The sequence below is a fragment of the Eptatretus burgeri genome, chromosome 15 (assembly GCF_056783735.1).
Source record: "Eptatretus burgeri isolate ZD-2024b chromosome 15, Ebu_testis_v1, whole genome shotgun sequence".
Taxonomy (NCBI): domain Eukaryota; kingdom Metazoa; phylum Chordata; class Myxini; order Myxiniformes; family Myxinidae; genus Eptatretus; species Eptatretus burgeri.
Genome location: NC_140975.1, coordinates 59,634,218 through 59,654,217, shown reverse-complemented (window position 1 = coordinate 59,654,217; position 20,000 = coordinate 59,634,218). Strand labels below are relative to the sequence as shown.

The window sequence follows — 20,000 nt, the reverse complement described above, 5'->3', positions numbered from 1 at the left end:
CCCCGAAACGTTTTGGTGGCACGTCGTGCTATCGGGAGCAAAGGTAACGAGATCATAGCCTGAACTCCCCTCCCTTCCTGGTTGCAAAACTTTATCTTCATCGGGTTTTCTGTGTGTGTGTGTGTGTGTGTGTGTGTGTGTGTGTGTGTGTGTGTGTGTGTGTGTGTGTGTGTGTGTGTGTGTGTGTGTGTGTGTGTGTGTGTGTGTGTGTGTGTGTGTGTGTGTGTGTGTGTGTGTGCTGGCGCTTGTCTGCTTAAGTAAGACTGCAGAGGATCATTATTGTTATTATTGTTATTATTTTTGCGTTAAGTCTGCTCTGTGTCCCATTTTGTAAGTTGACTGTCAATAAATCATTATTAGGAATGTTCCCTGCTCGTTTTTGTCTTTTCTTCCTCATCCTTATATATATATATATATATATATATATATATATATATATATATATATATATATATATATATATATATATATATATATATATACATATATGTATATCCTGGTAGCATGTATATATCCACACATAATCGCAATTCGCTTCCATTTTTTTTCATAACAGGAACAGAAACGAAAGTGTATTTCATCCTGAAGATTTGCTATGTTCTTAAAATCTTGTTACTCTTTGACATGTCAAGACATCAGGATGGCCTGATCTTAGTTTCTTTTCAATCTTGGCCATATATTACATCATCAACCACAAACAAATTTTATGGGGGTGTTTCTCGGATATTTTGGTTAAACATTTAATCCAATTGGAAGTAGCGCATCAAAAGCTTGAAATGTTCGATCGCAATGCCCCTTTAAGTGAATAACTCTTTCATTTCAGGAAAGAAATATGATTAAAAAATACACTGAAGCCTCAGCAGAGAATGAACAACATCTCATTCTTCTCAAAAACATGCAGAACTTCCAGAAGCCAGTGAGTTACATGTATTTTTGTTGTGATTCTATTGTGCTTTTTTTGCATTTTCTAGCATTTACCTTGATCTTCTTATGAGCCTCGGTCCTGTAAAGGATAGAAAATGCAACACCTGGATGCTGGCTGCATCATTTCTGGAGACATGAATGCTGTTGAAGTAGTGCTCACCATAAGTAAGGACAGTAATTTAGCAAATGGCTCAGGAGACAAACACACCTTCAAAGGGATCTTCAAAGTTCACAAGTTTATGCTACAAGATGGGACAGTTGGCTGAAAGTCACTTCCTAACCCAACCCTTTTATTGATTTCAGTGTTTCCTCCCATTCTCTCTCTATACTGTATTATAACCTTTCCTGCTCGTTTATTCTCTTGCTGGTTGTCTCCAATTGTTGCACCACTGCACCACTGCCAGTTTAACCTTGCTTTTGCATGAGACTTGATCTTGTCGAGGAAAAAAAGAAGAAAAGGACAGTGTAATATTTGCTGCACCAACCTGCTTGAAAAGCACCAGGATAACAGTCATGTGGTGTCACATAATTGGTACAGGAAAACGTGTTTGTAAAAATGTATGAATAAAACAGAACTCGAAATTGTTTCATTGCTCCTGCCAGCAAGGAAGTGGCCATTTTTATATTGCATTTTGGGAGAGAATATGCCTTCAAATTCTTCTTCTTCTTGCGTATGGCAGCTTGGCTGCTGGGTAGCTATCATTTCTTGGAAGCACAGCTGTGCCACTGATGCTGTGCCCCTCTACCAGTACACTGGTACTCATTTTGCCAACTTTGGAAGGATGGCAGGCTGAGTCAACCTCCACTTGGTGTTAATTCAACATGCACAGCCAACAGGGCTCAAACTCAGGATCCTTAGATCTCAAGCCAACCACCCTAATCACGAAGCCAACACCAGGCTTGCATGCCTCCAAATGAAAAACAATAAAACAAAAGGACAGACTTTAAAGTCCATTAAATTAAATGTTGGATTTAGATGACGAAGGATGATATAATAACTAAAAGTGATGACCGGGCGTAGTGGCATGCGCCTGTAATCCGGCTACTCGGAGGCTTGGGTTGGAGGATCGCTTGAGGACGTGAGCTCTGCGCTGGGGCGTGCTATGAGAGGGTGTAGAGCAGCCCAGAATCATGGCAAAACCCAATCCTTATCCCTGTGTCGTAAGAGGCGACCAGGGTTGCGTCAGGAACGGCATCCGGTGTAAAACGGATGCCAAATCAGTATGCGAATCATAACGGATGATCCGCTGTGGCAACCCCTAACGGAAGCAGCCAAAAGACGAACAACAACAACTAAAAGTGATGAACGAAAAAATGGGAAGAACATGCTGATGCGGTGTACCTGCTGCAGCATTCGTGGTTTGTCTTTTTTCCTCAAAGTAGGTCTGTCTCTTCTGAGTTCGCTTCTGGCTAGCACATTTGTGTCATATTATTTATATGTACATGGGTGTCAGAATTCAGAAGATATTTTCATGAGAGGGGTGAGGGGAGAGGCAAGATTGCTCATTTGAGCAGATAAGTGCAATGGAGGAAGTGACGTCGGCACTGAAAGGGACAACTTTAATGCTGTAGATAAGCTCCTTTGTCGTCATGTTCAGTGTGCACGATGAGTCGAAATGCATCACCAAAATTCACTGGAAAGCATTTTTAGGCATTTAATAGGCCTGCATGCAAAAATATTACAATGGTTTTTCATTTCAGAATCAAAGAAATTATTGAATTAAAAACAAGGATAGCAAGGTCTTTGGTGACTTTTGGGTCCTCATTGACTTTTGAGTCTTCGGGGACATTTTGGGTCTTCTGTGTCTTTTTTGGATCCTCAGTGACTTTTTGGTCCTTGGAGTCTTTTTTAGATCCTCGGTGACTTTTGGGTCTTCAGGGTCTTTTGGGTCCTCGGGGGCTTTTGGGTCATCTTGGTCCACTGGGTCTTTTGGGTCTTTAGGATATTCAAGGGTCGAAGGTCTCTAAGCAGTCTAAACCGTCAAAACATGCATTCCAAAAGTACGAAATTAATAGACATATATGTGTGAAGTCAGGGTGGAACTGACGTTCAAACAGTATGGAATTAAGAGATGTATGTGCAATCTGCAACTGACATTCAAACAGTATGTAATTAATAGACATATAGTCATACATTGCAAGAGTACGCGATTTATAGATATCCGTGTAATCTGCAACTAATGTTCAAACAAGACGTGATTAATCGGCGTATAATCTTCACGACTTCCCGGACGGCCTCACCGACTGTGCGTGTGACTCTGTTCAATCCCATTCTTCCCTCCAGGCCTTTAAAGCAGCTGTGCATGTATGTATATATATATATATATATATATATATATATATATATATATACATATATATATATATATATATATATATATATGTATATATATATATATATATATATGTATATATATATGTATATATATATATATATATATATGTATATATATATATGTATATATATATATGTATATATGTATATATGTATATATGTATATATGTATATATGTATATATGTATATATATATATATATGTATGTATATATATATGTATGTATATATATATGTATATGTATATATATATATGTATATATATATATGTATATATATATGTATATATATATATATATGTATATATATATATATATATATATATATATATATATATATATATATATATATATATATATATGTATATATATATATATATTTCTCTATATATATATCGAGTGAGAGGCCCAGGTGATATGTATGTATAAAGTATATATATATATATATATATATATATATATATATATATATATATATATATATATATATATATATATATATATATCGAAACATGAGGAGTGTGACGAGCACTCCACTGATCCCCATTGGACAGAATCCACAACAGAGTGTCACCTCCAACACAGAGGCCTCGGCTCGGTGACTGTCAAACTAACAAAGATTATATGATCATCATCAGCCGTTGATATGATCAAGGGCTGGTGTTTCTGCCTCCCACCTTTCTCGACTTCACGCTGTGGAAACCAAGGCATTTCGGATCATTGGCATCTCCCGTGATGAGGCTGAGTCTTTGGGCCTCTCACTCTCTGACCACATACAGGTCGGTGGTTTTTCTGTCTTCTACCGTCTCCTCTCCGGTCTTGCCACCCCCCCCCCCCCGCTGTGTCTGCGATTTGTCCCCACCGTATTTCTGCAGGGAGCTTAAGGTCCGCCAACAACCCCCTTTTGGTAAAACTACCAAAATCACGAATCACTGCTCACCTTCACTCTTTGATTCCTCTTTTTCCCCGCCTTGGGAATAAACTCCCTCACTCTGTTCAATCCCATTCTTCCCTCCAGGCCTTTAAAGCAGCTGTTCACCACCACCTCTTATCGTCCCCCATCCAAATCATCGATCTTTTCTACCCCCGTTAATCCACTCCAAACCCATCTCCTTCAAATTCCCTGCTTTCCTTCCTGAAAGTCCCTGTAATGTCCATCTTCTATTCCCCATGTTACCCATCTCATCCCTCTCCCTTCCACAGATCTCCAAATGTCTCTGTTCCCCACTATTTTGTCCTTCCCACTCCCTCCCCTCCTGTCTCATGCCCCCCTTGATGTGCGTTGTGTGTTAGCTCTCATACGAGCCTCGACAAGGTATACAAAAAAAAAATAAAAAAAACTAGTCGCAGCTTTCGGATCAACGCCGAGACCCAGCTACGGGTGTTTTTAACCACACCATAAACCAGCCAACTCTTCTGTCCACGCGCTACAGGGTCGATCGCCGAATTGTCGATGTACCTAATTATTCGCGCAGACAGAATTGCCTGGAGTTAATACCTCAATGGAGCCTGCACGAAAACGAGCCGCTTTAAGCAACTCGTTCTGTTTGCGATTGCCGAGCGGTTTTATATCACCAAGCCTCGTCGGACGGACCAGATGTACGTTTTATCGGCTTATAATCAGCTAGATAATTATTCCGAATGCAATTATGACAGTCAATGGAGGAAGGGACGCAACGAGCAGGTGACATTCAAAAATGGGGATATTTATTTCCACACAGGCATGCAAGCAATACAATGATTGGGGGGAAATGGGGAAAAAGACACGAGCAAAAACCTACAGCCGATGTCTATTCATTATGTACATGCACTTAGTCAGTTCTACTTGGTAGACAAGGCGCCACAGACTTTCATGCAAACCCCAAGAAAGAAAGGAAGAACCGGGCTCGTAAGCCTTTATAATTGCTCGGAGCCGGGATGACCAAAGAGACTCCGAGAGACCGAGCGGGCTACCTGCCACCCTCTTGGTGACTCCCTGGGCGACCCTCGATGTCTCTGCCCGCACTCCAACCTCCAAACTCTCCAAGCTCTCTTCCCAACTCCACCACACCAGCGCCGCGCGAACTTGAACGCTCTCTCCCAGCGCTCTTCTCCAACTCGTTCGTTCCTTGTCGACGACTCGGCGTCTCTTCAACTGTTCAAATGGACTCGAGGCTCCAAAGTCCACTCTCTGGACTCCAACACTCAACTGGACTGCTCGGCGTTTCAGCCCAGCTTTTTATCGGGTTCGGGGGATGGTGTTTGCTCTTTCACCTTCGACCCTTCACCCCAGTCTGGCTCTGCCCCTTTCGCCATTCTGATCCGATCATGCCATCAAACGCGGCCGTATTAGGAATCACCGTCTTCACGCGGAAGTGTTTGGAATCACCGGCTTCACACGGAAGTGTTTGGACTCACCGGATTCATGCGGACGTGTTTGGAATCACCGGCTTCACGTGGTTGTGGTGAAGATGGTGAGGAGATGATGGCAGTTGTGGAGAAGGTGGTGAGGAGATGATGGCAGTTGTGGAGAAGGTTGTGAGGAGATGTTGGCGGTTTGTGGAGAAGATGGTGAGGAGATGGCGGTTGTGGAGAAGGTGGTGAGGAGATGATGGCGGTTGCGGAGAAGGTGGTGAGGAGTTGATGGTGGTTTGTGGAGAAGATGGTGAGGAGATGATTGTTTAAAATAAAAGACAGAAAAGAATAACACTACCTCAAAGGTTCACAGCCCGGCACACGAATAATCCCCATTATACATCGGTGGGGAAATCTAACCTGGAACACACACTTACCGAAATAACTGATCTCTGGGGAACCTGAATCGTGATCTGTGAATTTCCACAACCGTAACAATATATATATATATATATATATATATATATATATATATATATATATATATATATATATATATATATATATATATATATATATATTGGCTTGGGAATCGTGTGTTATTTCACAACTTGCTCAGGGTGACAGGGCACCAACCACTCGCTCTGGGTAACGGAGCAGGAACCACTTGCTCAGGGTGACAGAGCACGAACCACTCGCTCAGGGTGATGGAGCACGAACCACTTGCTCAGGGTGACGGAGCATGAACCACTCGCTCAGGGTGATGGAGCACGAACCACTTGCTCAGGGTGACGGAGCATGAACCACTCGCTCAGGGTGATGGAGCATGAACCACTTGCTCTGGGCGATGGAGCACGAACCAAGAACCACTCACTCAGGGTGACGGAGCATGAACCACTCGTTCGGGGTGAAGGAGCATGAACCACTCGCTCAGGGTGACAGAGCATGAACCACTTGCTCGGGGTGACGGAGCACGAACCACTCGCTCAGAGTGACGGAGCACGCACCGTTCACTCGGGGTGATGGAGCACAAACAACTCGCTCAGGGTGGTGGAGCACGAACCACTCACTCGGGGTGATAGAGCACGAACCACTCGCTCTGAGTGATGGAGCATGAACCACTCGCTCTAAGTGACGGAGCACGAACCACTCGCTCAGGGTAACGGAGCACGAACCACTCGCTCAGGGTGACGGAGCACGAACCACTCACTCAGGGTGACAGAGCACGAACCACTCGCTCGGGGTGACGGAGCACGAACCACTCGCTCAGGGTAACGGAGCATGAACTATCAATCTGCACGCCATTGCCATAATCGTGTCACCGTCAAGGACGTCATCCTGCCACATCGTCACGTACTTTCAGGTCAGCTGTTCGGGAGATTCTGCAAGCCTATGACAATGGGATCGGCAGTGACATCTACCAGCGAACAAGGAATTATGAGAAGCCGGGTTGCTCCACAGACGACAACTGCTTTCTCACAATCATGGAGGACGGATTCATCAAGAATGACAATGGCCATTGGGTGGCTCGGTTATCCTTCAGAGATGACATAAAACTTCCAGACAATCGACCCTTACAGTCAACTGCTTAAAGTCCCTTTGCAAACTTCTGGATAAGAAACCAGCACTTAAATAGCAGAACATGGACTTCATGGTTAAACTCTTTTCCAAAGGACATGCTGAGTCTCTTGAACCATGAACAAAGGCAAAATGACCACAATGGTATCTTCCTCATTTTGCTGCATTCCATCCACACAAACCTGAAAATATTAATGTGGTGTTCGACGGCAGTGCTACCCATCATAATATCCTGTTAAATTAGGTCGTAATTCCTGGCCCAGATCTCATCAATCATCTCCTCGGGGTATTGGTATGCTTCAGGCAGGAGCCCATCACCATCATGGCCGACGTAGAGCAAATGTTCCATCGTTTTATGTGCGTGAGGATCACTGATACTTTATGTGATTTATTTGGTGAAAGAACGATGACTCCAAAGTGGACATCTTCAAATTTCATATGAAGGTGTACGTATTTGGGAACAGTCCCAATCCCGCCATTGCTACTTTTAGACTACGTAAAACTGCATCGAATGGTGAAGAAAATATGGATGCGATGCAAGACATTACGTGGAAAGGAATTTCTATGTCGATGATGGTTTGGTGAGCTTACCTACCCCTGTTGCAGCGATAGACCTCCTGACTTGTACCAAGGCTGCGAATCTATGTCTGCACAGCAGTTTTTTTCTCCTACTAATCCATGTCTGCACAAAATTGCTTCCAACAGCATAGAAGTGATTACTCATTTTCCAGACAGCAAGCATGCAAAGAATTTATTTGACCTTGACCATGGTGCCCACTTACTACTTGTTCAGCAGTCACTTGCAGTGTCATGGGATTTGGAAACAGATACCAACATCTTCATTGTTCTTGACATGGACAAGTCCTTCACAAAGCATGGAGTTCTTTCTATTGTCAACAGCATTTACGACCCCTTCGGTTTCACAACACTAGTCATTATGGGAAAGATGGTGCTACATCAGATGATCTTACCCGGCAATGCCAGAGCTGCGCTTAGATGGGATGAACCACTTCCTGAACATTTCAAGAAACAATGGGACAACTGGTGTGCCTCTCTCACCACACTACTTATCATTATGACAATGCCTCTTCGTGCACCACCAGATGATTTCAGTCATCTGACAGACATCTTTGACTATCGTTGGCGACGTGTACAGCATTTGGTGAATACCTTCTGGTCACGATGGTGCAAAGAATATCTCCCGACCCTGCTGCCCCGTATTCAGCGGCAAGCCAAGAAACGCAACTTTTTGTCAGTGACACTGTTCTGCTGAAGGCAGATGCTCACAGGAATGACTGGCCCTATGGATGCATGATTGAGACATTGTCCAGCACAGATGGTCGCGTTTGAAAAGTGCATATCTATCTGCGACCCATAACTGAGGTCATACTGCTTTTACCAGTGGGTGAAGAGTGAATTCCTTCATTGTGTTCAACTGAATGTTATATTGTGAATGTTATTTTCCACTATGTCCCTATCCAATAGCTATAGTCTGGTCTGTGAATTTAGTGACTGTATATGATGTACTATGTCGTCAGTTTATTTCATTTTTGACAAGTGTTCAACATTTTTGATAATGTTCAATAACAATTTGACAATGTATCAACCCAAGGTGGCTATCCCCGTTCTCGTGTTCACGTAATTCTCTTTGCTCAATCAATTCCTGTAGTGGTTTATGTTAAAACCAGGTGAGGAGTGTGATGTAATCAAGTTTGAATATAAAATGTGTATTATGTTCCACCCATGTTTTGCCTCGTGCATATTCATGTTTTACCTCATGCATATTTATGCTGCACCCATGTGTTGCGTCATCTTGAGAGGGGTGCTGGCGTTTTGCTATTCCCTTTCTGGCAGAACGGTGTGGTTTTGTGTGGAAAAGCGTGGTTTTTACCATCGCAATTGGAGTGTTTTAAAATAAAGTGAAAAGTGATTCAAACCTCAGTGTTGGTAAGCTGCCTGGAGCATTCTTTCTTCAAAGAATCGAGACACCAAGGCCATTCCAGGATAATGGCATGACTACCTCCCTTTAAGTAGAGCAAGTAGAGATTAGAAAATTGCTTAGAATTCTGAAGAGCCACATACGAATAATTATGCAATGAATATGACAAACTACACCAGGTAAAGTTCTAGTAAGTTCAACATGTTATGAATGCATTGATTCAACATCTCATATGCACTTTCTGCCATTTTATTTGCAGGAAAAAGAAAAGAAAGCACAGCAAATACAAGTAAAAAGCCAGTGGAGTGAAAAAGATGGCCAATCAGATCTACAAAAGCTGTATGGTGAAGAAATGGACAAACGCAAGTATCTGGAGGATCAGTTGGGCAGCCTTCAAAAAAAAACAAGAGAAGAACATGAGACATTGATGGTGCGTGAGAGGAAAATCAAAGAACTTGAGTTGAAATTGAATCAAATAACCAATAAAGAAGTGATTACTGATGAGAAGGTTATCATAAAAGAAGTAGCAATGGAAAGAAGAGATCTGGAAGAAGAACTGGAACGAATGAACACAGAGTTAACAGAAGAAAAGAAGAGGAATAAAAGAGCAAATGAAGAAAACACCCTCCTAAAAAAGAGGAGTTATGCTCAGGAAGAAACCCAACCAAAAATGGAAAGAAAAAATGTCACACAGACAGCGGTAAAATCTGATCCGGGAATGTTAAAGGAAACAGAACTGCTTAAAACAAGGCTGTCAGACCTGCAAAATGAAAATTCAGATCTGATAAGGAAAGCAGAAAAAGAACGGAAAGAAACTGAAAACAAAATGCACCTGATGCAAAAGAAAATCCATGAATTTGAACAACAAAAACAACAAAAACAACAACAACAACAACAACCAAAACTGGATGAGAAGGTAATCATAAAGGAAGTAGCTAAAACTGAAAAAGATCCGGCAACAGAAGAGGAACTGAACAACCTGAGAAAAATGTTGGAGGATGAAAGAAAAAATAATAAAGCGATGAATGATGAAATAAATCACATGCAGAAGAAATACATCACTCTGGAACAAAGCAAACAAAAGCTACTTAGAGAAGAGGTTGTGACACCTGACCCGAATGTGGAAAAAGTTGTTGCCAACCTCAAAAAACAAATTTCAGAGTTACAGCAGAAGCTAGGAGACAAAGAAAAGGAAATAGACAGAGTGCAAAAAGAAATGTTTGAATACAAAAAGCAAGCAGGGGAAGAAAGATCATCAAAGGAAGCAGTGGAAAGAAATTTTACTATTTTACAGAAGAAAGTCCATGAAATTGAACAACAACCACCAAAATTAGAGGAAAATGTGATCATTAAAGAAGTAGCTAAAGTTGAGAAAGATCCTCAAATGCTGGAGGATTTGCAAAACCTCACCAAGTTGTTGGAAGATGAGAAGAAGAAGAATAAAGCAGTAAATGAGGAAATGAACCACATTCAGAAGAAATATCTCACACTTGAAAAATCAACACCAAAGGAGGTGACAAAGGAAGTTGTGAAACCTGACCTTGAAGTTGAAAGATTAGCAGAAAAATTGAAAAAACAAGTTGCAGAGAATGAAAAGGAAATAGACAGACTGCAAAAAGAAATGTTTGAATTCAAAAAGCAAACAGGTGTAGAAAGATCATCAAAGGAAGCAGTGGAAAGAAATTTTACTATTTTACAGAAGAAAGTCCATGAAATTGAACAACAACCACCAAAATTAGAGGAAAATGTGATCATTAAAGAAGTAGCAAAAGTTGAGAAAGATCCTCAAATGCTGGAGGATTTGCAAAACCTCACCAAGTTGTTGGAAGATGAGAAGAAGAAGAATAAAGCAGTAAATGAGGAAATGAACCACGTTCAGAAGAAATATCTCACACTTGAAAAATCAACACCAAAGGAGGTGACAAAGGAAGTTGTGAAACCTGACCTTGAAGTTGAAAGATTAGCAGAAAAATTGAAAAAACAAGTTGCAGAGAATGAAAAGGAAATAGACAGACTGCAAAAAGAAATGTTTGAATATAAAAAGCAAACAGATGAAGAAAGATCATCAAAGGAAGCAGTGGAAAGAAATTTTACTATTATACAGAAGAAAGTCCATGAAATTGAACAACAACCACCGAAATTAGAGGAGAATGTGATCATTAAAGAAGTAGCAAAAGTTGAGAAAGATCCTCAAATGGTGGTGGATTTGGAAAACCTCACCAAGTTGTTGGAAGATGAGAAGAAGAAGAATAAAGCAATAAATGAGGAAATGAACCAAGTTCAGAAGAAATATCTTTCACTTGAAAAATCAACACCAAAAGAGGTGATCAAAGAAGTTGTGAAACCTGACCTTGAAGTTGAAAGATCAGCAGCAAACTTGAAAAAACAAGTTGCAGATAAAGAAAAGGATATAGATAGACTGCAAAAAGAAATGTTTGAATACAAAAAGCAAGCAGGTGAAGAAAGATCATCAAAGGAAGCAGTGGAAAGAAATTTTATGATTTTACAGAAGAAAGTCCATGAAATTGAACAACAACCACCAAAATTAGAGGAAAATGTGATCATTAAAGAAGTAGCTAAAGTTGAGAAAGATCCTCAAATGGTGGTGGATTTACAAAACCTCACCAAGTTGTTGGAAGATGAGAAGAAGAAGAATAAAGCAGTCAATGAGGAAATGAACCAAGTTCAGAAGAAATATCTCACACTTGAAAAATCACCACCAAAGGAGGTTGTGAAACCTGACCTTGAAGTTGAAAGATTAGCCGAAAAATTGAAAAAAGAAGTTGCAGAGAATGAAAAGGAAATAGACAGACTGCAAAAAGAAATGTCTGAATACAAAAAGCAAGCAGGTGAAGAAAGATCATCAAAGGAAGCAGTGGAAAGAAATTTTACTATTTTGCAGAAGAAAGTCCATGAAATTGAACACCAACCACCGAAATCAGTGGAAAATGTGATCATTAAAGAAGTAGCAAAAGTTGAGAAAGATCCTCAAATGGTGGAGGGTATGCAAACCCTCAGCAAGTTGTTGGAAGATGAGAAGAAGAAGAATAAAGCAGTAAATGAGGAAATGAACCAAGTTCAGAAGAAATATCTGACACTGGAAAAATCACCACCAAAGGAGGTGATAAGGGAGGTTGTAAAACCTGACCTTGAAGTTGAAAGATTAGCAGAAAAATTGAAAAAACAAGTTGCAGACAAAGAAAAGGAAATAGAAAGACTGCAAAAAGAAATGTTTGAATATAAAAAGCAAGCAGGTGAAGAAAGATCATCAAAGGAAGCAGTGGAAAGAAATTTTACTATTTTACAGAAGAAAGTCCATGTAATTGAACAACAACCACCAAAATTAGAGGAGAATGTGATCATTAAAGAAGTAGCAAAAGTTGAGAAAGATCCTCAAATGGTGGAGGGTATGCAAACCCTCAGCAAGTTGTTGGAAGATGAGAAGAAGAAGAATAAAGCAATAAATGAGGAAATGAACCAAGTTCAGAAGAAATATCTTACATTGGAAAAATCAACACCAAAGGAGGTGACAAGGGAAGTTGTGAAACCTGACCTTGAAGTTGAAAGATTAGCAGAAAAATTGAAAAAAGAAGTTGCAGACAAAGAAAAGGAAATAGACAGACTGCAAAAAGAAATGTTTGAATATAAAAAGCAAACAGGTGTAGAAAGATCATCAAAGGAAGCAGTGGAAAGAAATTTTACTATTTTGCAGAAGAAAGTCCATGAAATTGAACAACAACCACCTAAATTAGTGGAAAATGTGATCATTAAAGAAGTGGCTAAAGTTGAGAAAGATCCTCAAATGGTGGATGATTTGCAAAACCTCAGCAAGTTGTTGGAAGATGAGAAGAAGAAGAATAAAGCAGTAAATGAGGAAATGAACCAAGTTCAAAAGAAATATGTTACACTTGAAAAATCAACACCAAAGGAGGTGATTAAAGAGGTTGTGAAACCTGACCTTGAAGTTGAAAGATTAGCAGAAAAATTGAAAAAACAACTTTCAGACAAAGAGAAGGAAATGGACAGACTGCAAAAAGAAATGTTTGAATCTAAAAAGCAAACAGGTGAAGAAAGATTATCAAAGGAAGCAGTGGAAAGAAATTTTACTATTTTACAGAAGAAAGTCCATGAAATTGAACAACAACCACCAAAATTAGAGGAGAATGTGATCATTAAGGAAGTAGCAAAAGTTGAGAAAGATCCTCAAATGGTGGTGGATTTGGAAAACCTCACCAAGTTGTTGGAAGATGAGAGGAAGAAGAATAAAGCAGTAAATGAGGAAATGAACCAAGTTCAGAAGAAATATCTTACATTAGAAAAATCACCACCAAAGGAGGTGATTAGGGAGGTTGTGAAACCTGACCTTGAAGTTGAAAGAATGGCAGAAAAATTGAAAAAACAAGTTGCAGAAAAAGAAAAGGAAATAGACAGACTGCAAAAAGAAATGTTTGAATACAAAAAGCAAGCAGGTGAAGAAAGATCATCAAAGGAAGCAGTGGAAAGAAATTTCACCATTTTACAGAAGAAAGTCCATGAAATTGAACAACAACCACCGAAATTAGAGGAAAATGTGATCATTAAAGAAGTAGCAAAAGTTGAGAAAGATCCTCAAATGGTGGAGGGTTTGCAAAACCTCACCATGTTGTTGGAAGATGAGAAGAAGAAGAATAAAGCAGTAAATGAGGAAATGAACCAAGTTCAGAAGAAATATCTTACATTGGAAAAATCAACACCAAAGGAAGTGATAAGGGAGGTTGTGAAACCTGACCTTGAAGTTGAAAGAATGGCAGAAAAATTGAAAAAACAAGTTGCAGACAAAGAAAAGGAAATAGACAGATTGCAAAAAGAAATGTTTGAATACAAAAAGCAAGCAGGTGAAGAAAGATCATCAAAGGAAGCAGTGGAAAGAAATTTCACCATTTTACAGAAGAAAGTCCATGAAATTGAACAACAACCACCAAAATTAGAGGAAAATGTGATCATTAAAGAAGTAGCAAGAGTTGAGAAAGATCCTCAAATGGTGGAGGGTTTGCAAAACCTCACCATGTTGTTGGAAGATGAGAAGAAGAAGAATAAAGCAGTAAATGAGGAAATGAACCAAGTTCAGAAGAAATATCTTACATTGGAAAAATCAACACCAAAGGAAGTGATAAGGGAGGTTGTGAAACCTGACCTTGAAGTTGAAAGAATGGCAGAAAAATTGAAAAAACAAGTTGCAGACAAAGAAAAGGAAATAGACCGATTGCAAAAAGAAATGTTTGAATACAAAAAGCAAGCAGGTGAAGAAAGATCATCAAAGGAAGCAGTGGAAAGAAATTTCACTATTTTACAGAAGAAAGTCCATGAAATTGAACAACAACCACCGAAATTAGAGGAAAATGTGATCATTAAAGAAGTGGCTAAAGTTGAGAAAGATCCTCAAATGGTGGAGGGTTTGCAAAACCTCACCAAGTTGTTGGAAGATGAGAAGAAGAAGAATAAAGCAGTAAATGAGGAAATGAACCAAGTTCAGAAGAAATATCTTACACTTGAAAAATCACCACCAAAAGAGGTGATCAAAGAGGTTGTGAAACCTGACCTTGAAGTTGAAAGAATGGCAGCAAAATTGAAAAAACAAGTTGCAGAGAATGAAAAGGAAATAGACAGACTGCAAAAAGAAATGTTTGAATACAAAAAGCAAGCAGGTGAAGCAACATCATCAAAGGAAGCAGTGGAAAGAAATTTTACTATTTTACAGAAGAAAGTTCATGAAATTGAACAACAACCACCGAAATTAGAGGAAAATGTGATCATTAAAGAAGTAGCAAAAGTTGAGAAAGATCCTCAAATGGTGGAGGGTTTGCAAAACCTCACCATGCTGTTGGAAGATGAGAAGAAGAAGAATATAGCAGTAAATGAGGAAATGAACCAAGTTCAGAAGAAATATCTTGCATTAGAAAAATCAACACCAAAGGAGGTGATAAGGGAGGTTGTGAAACGTGACCTTGAAGTTGAAAAAATGGCAGAAAAATTGAAAAAACAAGTTGCAGACAAAGAAAAGGAAATCGACAGACTGCAAAAAGAAATGTTTGAATGTAAAAAGCAAGCAGGTGAAGAAAGATCATCAAAGGAAGCAGTGGAAAGAAATTTTACTATTTTACAGAAGAAAGTCCATGAAATTGAACAACAACCACCGAAATTAGAGGAAAATGTGATCATTAAAGAAGTGGCTAAAGTTGAGAAAGATCCTCAAATGGTGGAGGGTTTGCAAAACCTCACCAAGTTGTTGGAAGAGGAGAAGAAGAAGAATAAAGCAGTAAATGAGGAAATGAACCAAGTTCAGAAGAAATATCTTACACTGGAAAAATCTCCACCAAAGGAGGTGATTCGGGAGGTTGTGAAACCTGACCTTGAAGTTGAAAGAATGGCAGCAAAATTGAAAAAACAAGTTGCAGAAAATGAAAAGGAAATAGACAGACTGCAAAAAGAAATGTTTGAATACAAAAAGCAAGCAGGTGAAGAAAGATCATCAAAGGAAGCAGTGGAAAGAAATTTCACTATTTTACAGAAGAAAGTCCATGAAATTGAACAACAACCACCGAAATTAGAGGAAAATGTGATCATTAAAGAAGTAGCTAAAGTTGAGAAAGATCCTCAAATGGTGGAGGGTTTGCAAAACCTTACCAAGTTGTTGGAAGATGAGAAGAAGAAGAATAAAGCAGTAAATGAGGAAATGAACCAAGTTCAGAAGAAATATCTTACACTTGAAAAATCAACACCAAAAGAGGTGATCAAAGAGGTTGTGAAACCTGACCTTGAAGTTGAAAGAATGGCAGCAAAATTGAAAAAACAAGTTGCAGAGAATGAAAAGGAAATAGACAGACTGCAAAAAGAAATGTTTGAATACAAAAAGCAAGCAGGTGAAGAAAGATCATCAAAGGAAGCAGTGGAAAGAAATTTTACTATTTTACAGAAGAAAGTCCATGAAATTGAGCAACTACCACCGAAATTAGAGGAAAATGTGATCATTAAAGAAGTAGCTAAAGTTGAGAAAGATCCTCAAATGGTGGAGGGTTTGCAAAACCTCACCAAGTTGTTGGAAGATGAGAAGAAGAAGAATAAAGCAGTAAATGAGGAAATGAACCAAGTTCAGAAGAAATATCTTACACTGGAAAAATCTCCACCAAAGGAGGTAATAAGGGAGGTTGTGAAACCTGACCTTGAAGTTGAAAGAATGGCAGCAAAATTGAAAAAACAAGTTGCAGAAAATGAAAAGGAAATAGACCGATTGCAAAAAGAAATGTTTGAATACAAAAAGCAAGCAGGTGAAGAAAGATCATCAAAGGAAGCAGTGGAAAGAAATTTCACTATTTTACAGAAGAAAGTCCATGAAATTGAACAACAACCACCAAAATTAGAAGAAAATGTGATCATTAAAGAAGTAGCTAAAGTTGAGAAAGATCCTCAAATGGTGGAGGGTTTGCAAAACCTCACCAAGTTGTTGGAAGATGAGAAGAAGAAGAATAAAGCAGTAAATGAGGAAATGAACCAAGTTCAGAAGAAATATCTTACACTTGAAAAATCAACACCAAAAGAGGTGATCAAAGAGGTTGTGAAACCTGACCTTGAAGTTGAAAGAATGGCAGCAAAATTGAAAAAACAAGTTGCAGAGAATGAAAAGGAAATAGACAGACTGCAAAAAGAAATGTTTGAATACAAAAAGCAAGCAGGTGAAGCAACATCATCAAAGGAAGCAGTGGAAAGAAATTTTACTATTTTACAGAAGAAAGTCCATGAAATTGAGCAACTACCACCAAAATTAGAGGAAAATGTGATCATTAAAGAAGTAGCAAAAGTTGAGAAAGATCCTCAAATGCTGGAGGATTTGCAAAACCTCACCAAGTTGTTGGAAGATGAGAAGAAGAAGAATGAAGCAGTGAATGAGGAAATGAACCGAGTCCAGAAGAAATATGTTACTCTCGAAAAATCAACCCCAAAGGAGGTGATAAAAGAGGTTGTGAAAGCTGATCCAAATACAGAAAGGAAAGCACTTAGTTTGGAAAAACAATTAAATAATGAGCAGAAAAGGTTGCAGGAAGCTGAAATCAACCTGAGTATTACTCGAGAAGAAATCTTACGACTGCGTAATCGTCCTCCAGAGGTAAAGTTCCAAGATGTTGTTAAGGTAGAGAGGGACCCTCAACAAGATCATGAAATTTCAGAACTTAAATATCAGGTGCAAGAAGAAAAGGATTTATGTTCTAGGCTTGAAAGAGAGGTTACCTTCTTAAAAGAAAAGCTTCTCATTATTGAAAATGCAGCACCGAAAGTTGAAGTGAAGGAGGTTCTGCAGGAAGTTGTTAAACCTGATCCTAAAACTGAACAACGAGCAGCAAATCTGAGCAAACAGCTGGAAGAAGAAAAATGCCTTGGAGAAAATCTGAAAACTAAAATAAACAATTTGCAGTTGGAAATCGTAAAACTTCAAAACAAGCCGCCAGAAGTGCATATACAAGAAGTCGTTAAGCTTGAAGAAAATCCTCAAACCCTTGAAGAGCTTTCTCATTTGAAAGAGCTTTTGGATGATGAAATAAAAAAATCTTCACATGTGAAAAGACAACTAATAAACTTGCAAAGTAATTATGATACCTTGGCAACTGAAAAAGCAAAGGTGGAAGTAAAAGAAGTTGTACACGAAGTCATTCGACCTGATCCTGAAACTGAAAAAGTCACATCAAATTTAAGGCTTGAACTGCAACGACTGAAAAGGGAGGCAGATAGTAGAAACATGGAAATTGAAAACTTTAAAGAGCAAATAATTGCTCTGCAAAATAAACCACCAGAAATTCAGACAAAAGAAACAATAAAAGAGATCATTAAGTATGAAAGAAGTGTAGCTGATGAAGAGGAGCTGTCAAACATTAGAGATGACTTGGACAAAGAATCAAAGAAACGAATGGATGCGGAATTTCAGATCACAAAGCTTGAAGGAAAAATATTTAATCTTGAAAACAGACAACCAGAGATCCAAGAAAAGGTTGTTGTACAAAAAAGTGTAGAGTACAAAACTGATCCTGCCCTTGAAGACAAGGTCAATTCGTGTCAAAGAGCCTTGGAGCAAGAACAAAAACTACACCACCTCGCAGAGGAAAACCTCCAAGACACCCGTGAAAGAGTATCTGACCAACTATCGGAAATTAAATTGTTGAATGAGCAGCTCAAAAACAAGTATGAAATTGAGCATGAACTAAAACAACTCAAGGTCCAAATTACAATCCTAGAAAAGCAAAAGAAAGAAGCAGAAAACAATGTACAAATTAAAGAAGTTGTCAAACTTGAAAAGGATCCCACTGTTGTCAAAGAAGCAAATAATCTCAGATATGAACTTGAAAACGAGAAAAAATTGCGCAACGACGTAGAAAACGACAACCATAACTTAATGGCCCAAGTGAGAGAGCTTAAAATGCAAGGTGAAAAGGAGAAAATTGTTTACCAAGAGGTGGTAAAGATTGAAAGAGACGAAGCAGTTGATCAGGAGCTGTCCAAATTTAAAACTTTGTATGATAAAGAGACTCAACTGAGCAGATCAAAACAGGTTGAAATTGATAGACTGGCCATGCTGTTGTCTAAACTCACCAAAGATATGGAAGAGTTAAAATTGCGGGTTTCTGATAATGAATTATTGATTAGCTCAAAAGACATGGAACTTGTTCAACTGCTGCGTAAATTGAATGACCTGGAAAGCAAACAGGAAGAGGAAAAAATGAAGGAGATGAGAAAAACTTCACACATTTCCAAAAGGGTGACAGTTGTCGATCCAGATACGGGAAAGAAGTTATCTCCTTATGAAGCCTACAAAGCGCATCTCATTGACTGGGATACATACAAGCACTTACAAAATCAGGAGAAAGAATGGGAACTCCTCACAATAACTGGTCCCAATGGAAAAAGAATCATCCTACGTGATCAGAAATCTGGACAAGAATATCCGATCGATGAAGCAATCAAACAAGGCTTTATTAGTGAAAATGACTTCCAGAAATATGAAGGCGGAGAGCTGTCAATCACAGACATAGCTGCAAAAATTGCAGGGCCTGCAGAGGATATCCTCGACCGATTCCAAAGGGGTCAAAAAATAGAAACCAACGAATTATTCTATGCCATTGCCGTCTCAATGCTTTCAGAAGGTCATCCGATAGCCGGTGTATACGATATGACCAATGAAACAAAACTGTCCGTACAAAGTGCAGTCCAAAAAAGCCTCATTGACACCCAAACTAGCCAGAGACTTCTTGAAGCACAAGCAGCCACTGGTGGTATCATCGACATAAATACCACAGAGAAGTGTTCTGTGCACCAAGCCTTGGAAAGAGGATTGGTTGGATCTAGTGACATACAGAAACTCATCAGTGCTCAGAAAGCTTTTACTGGCATTGAAGATGCCGTAACACGAGAAAGGTTGTCTGTTGGTGAAGCTCTCAAGAGGGGCTGGTTGTATGAGGACACAGCGTACAGATACCTTGAGGCCCAGCACGTAACTGGAGGATTAGTCGACCCATCAAAAAGTGGAAGAGTCCCTGTACATGAAGCCAAAGAAAAAGGTATTATCAGCAGTGCTGTGGAAAGTTACCTGAACAATGAGACTTCCTACATCAAGGACATCACCGATCCCTCAACAAAGGAGCAAATTACATACAAGCAAGCCCTGGACAACTGCTTTATGGATGAAAGTACTGGATTTCCATTGCTGAAAGCCAATGCTAAGGTTAAATCACTCATTGACTTTTAAGGACAACTTCAAATTTCCTGAATATATTTGGAGAAATTGTGTCTTTGTATTAACACAAAGTACTATTTGGTCATAGCCTTCCATATTGTTTTCCTTCAACAGTACAGTGGAGCGTTTTTTTTTT

The 20,000-nt window shown here is 39.2% G+C and overlaps 1 protein-coding gene across 1 annotated transcript in view; it reads left to right on the top strand.

Annotated features, from left to right (window-relative positions):
* The window catches only part of LOC147012288 (uncharacterized), a 67,670-nt gene that overhangs the window by 47,077 nt on the left and 593 nt on the right, over positions 1-20,000 (top strand). The window contains exons 21-22 of the mRNA XM_085856226.1: positions 824-916; positions 9,368-20,000. The exon at positions 9,368-20,000 is cut by the window's right edge and continues 593 nt beyond it. Coding sequence (XP_085712352.1) covers positions 824-916; positions 9,368-19,876 — 10,602 coding nt within the window. The 3' untranslated portion in view covers positions 19,877-20,000. The remainder of the gene's footprint in view (positions 1-823; positions 917-9,367) is intronic.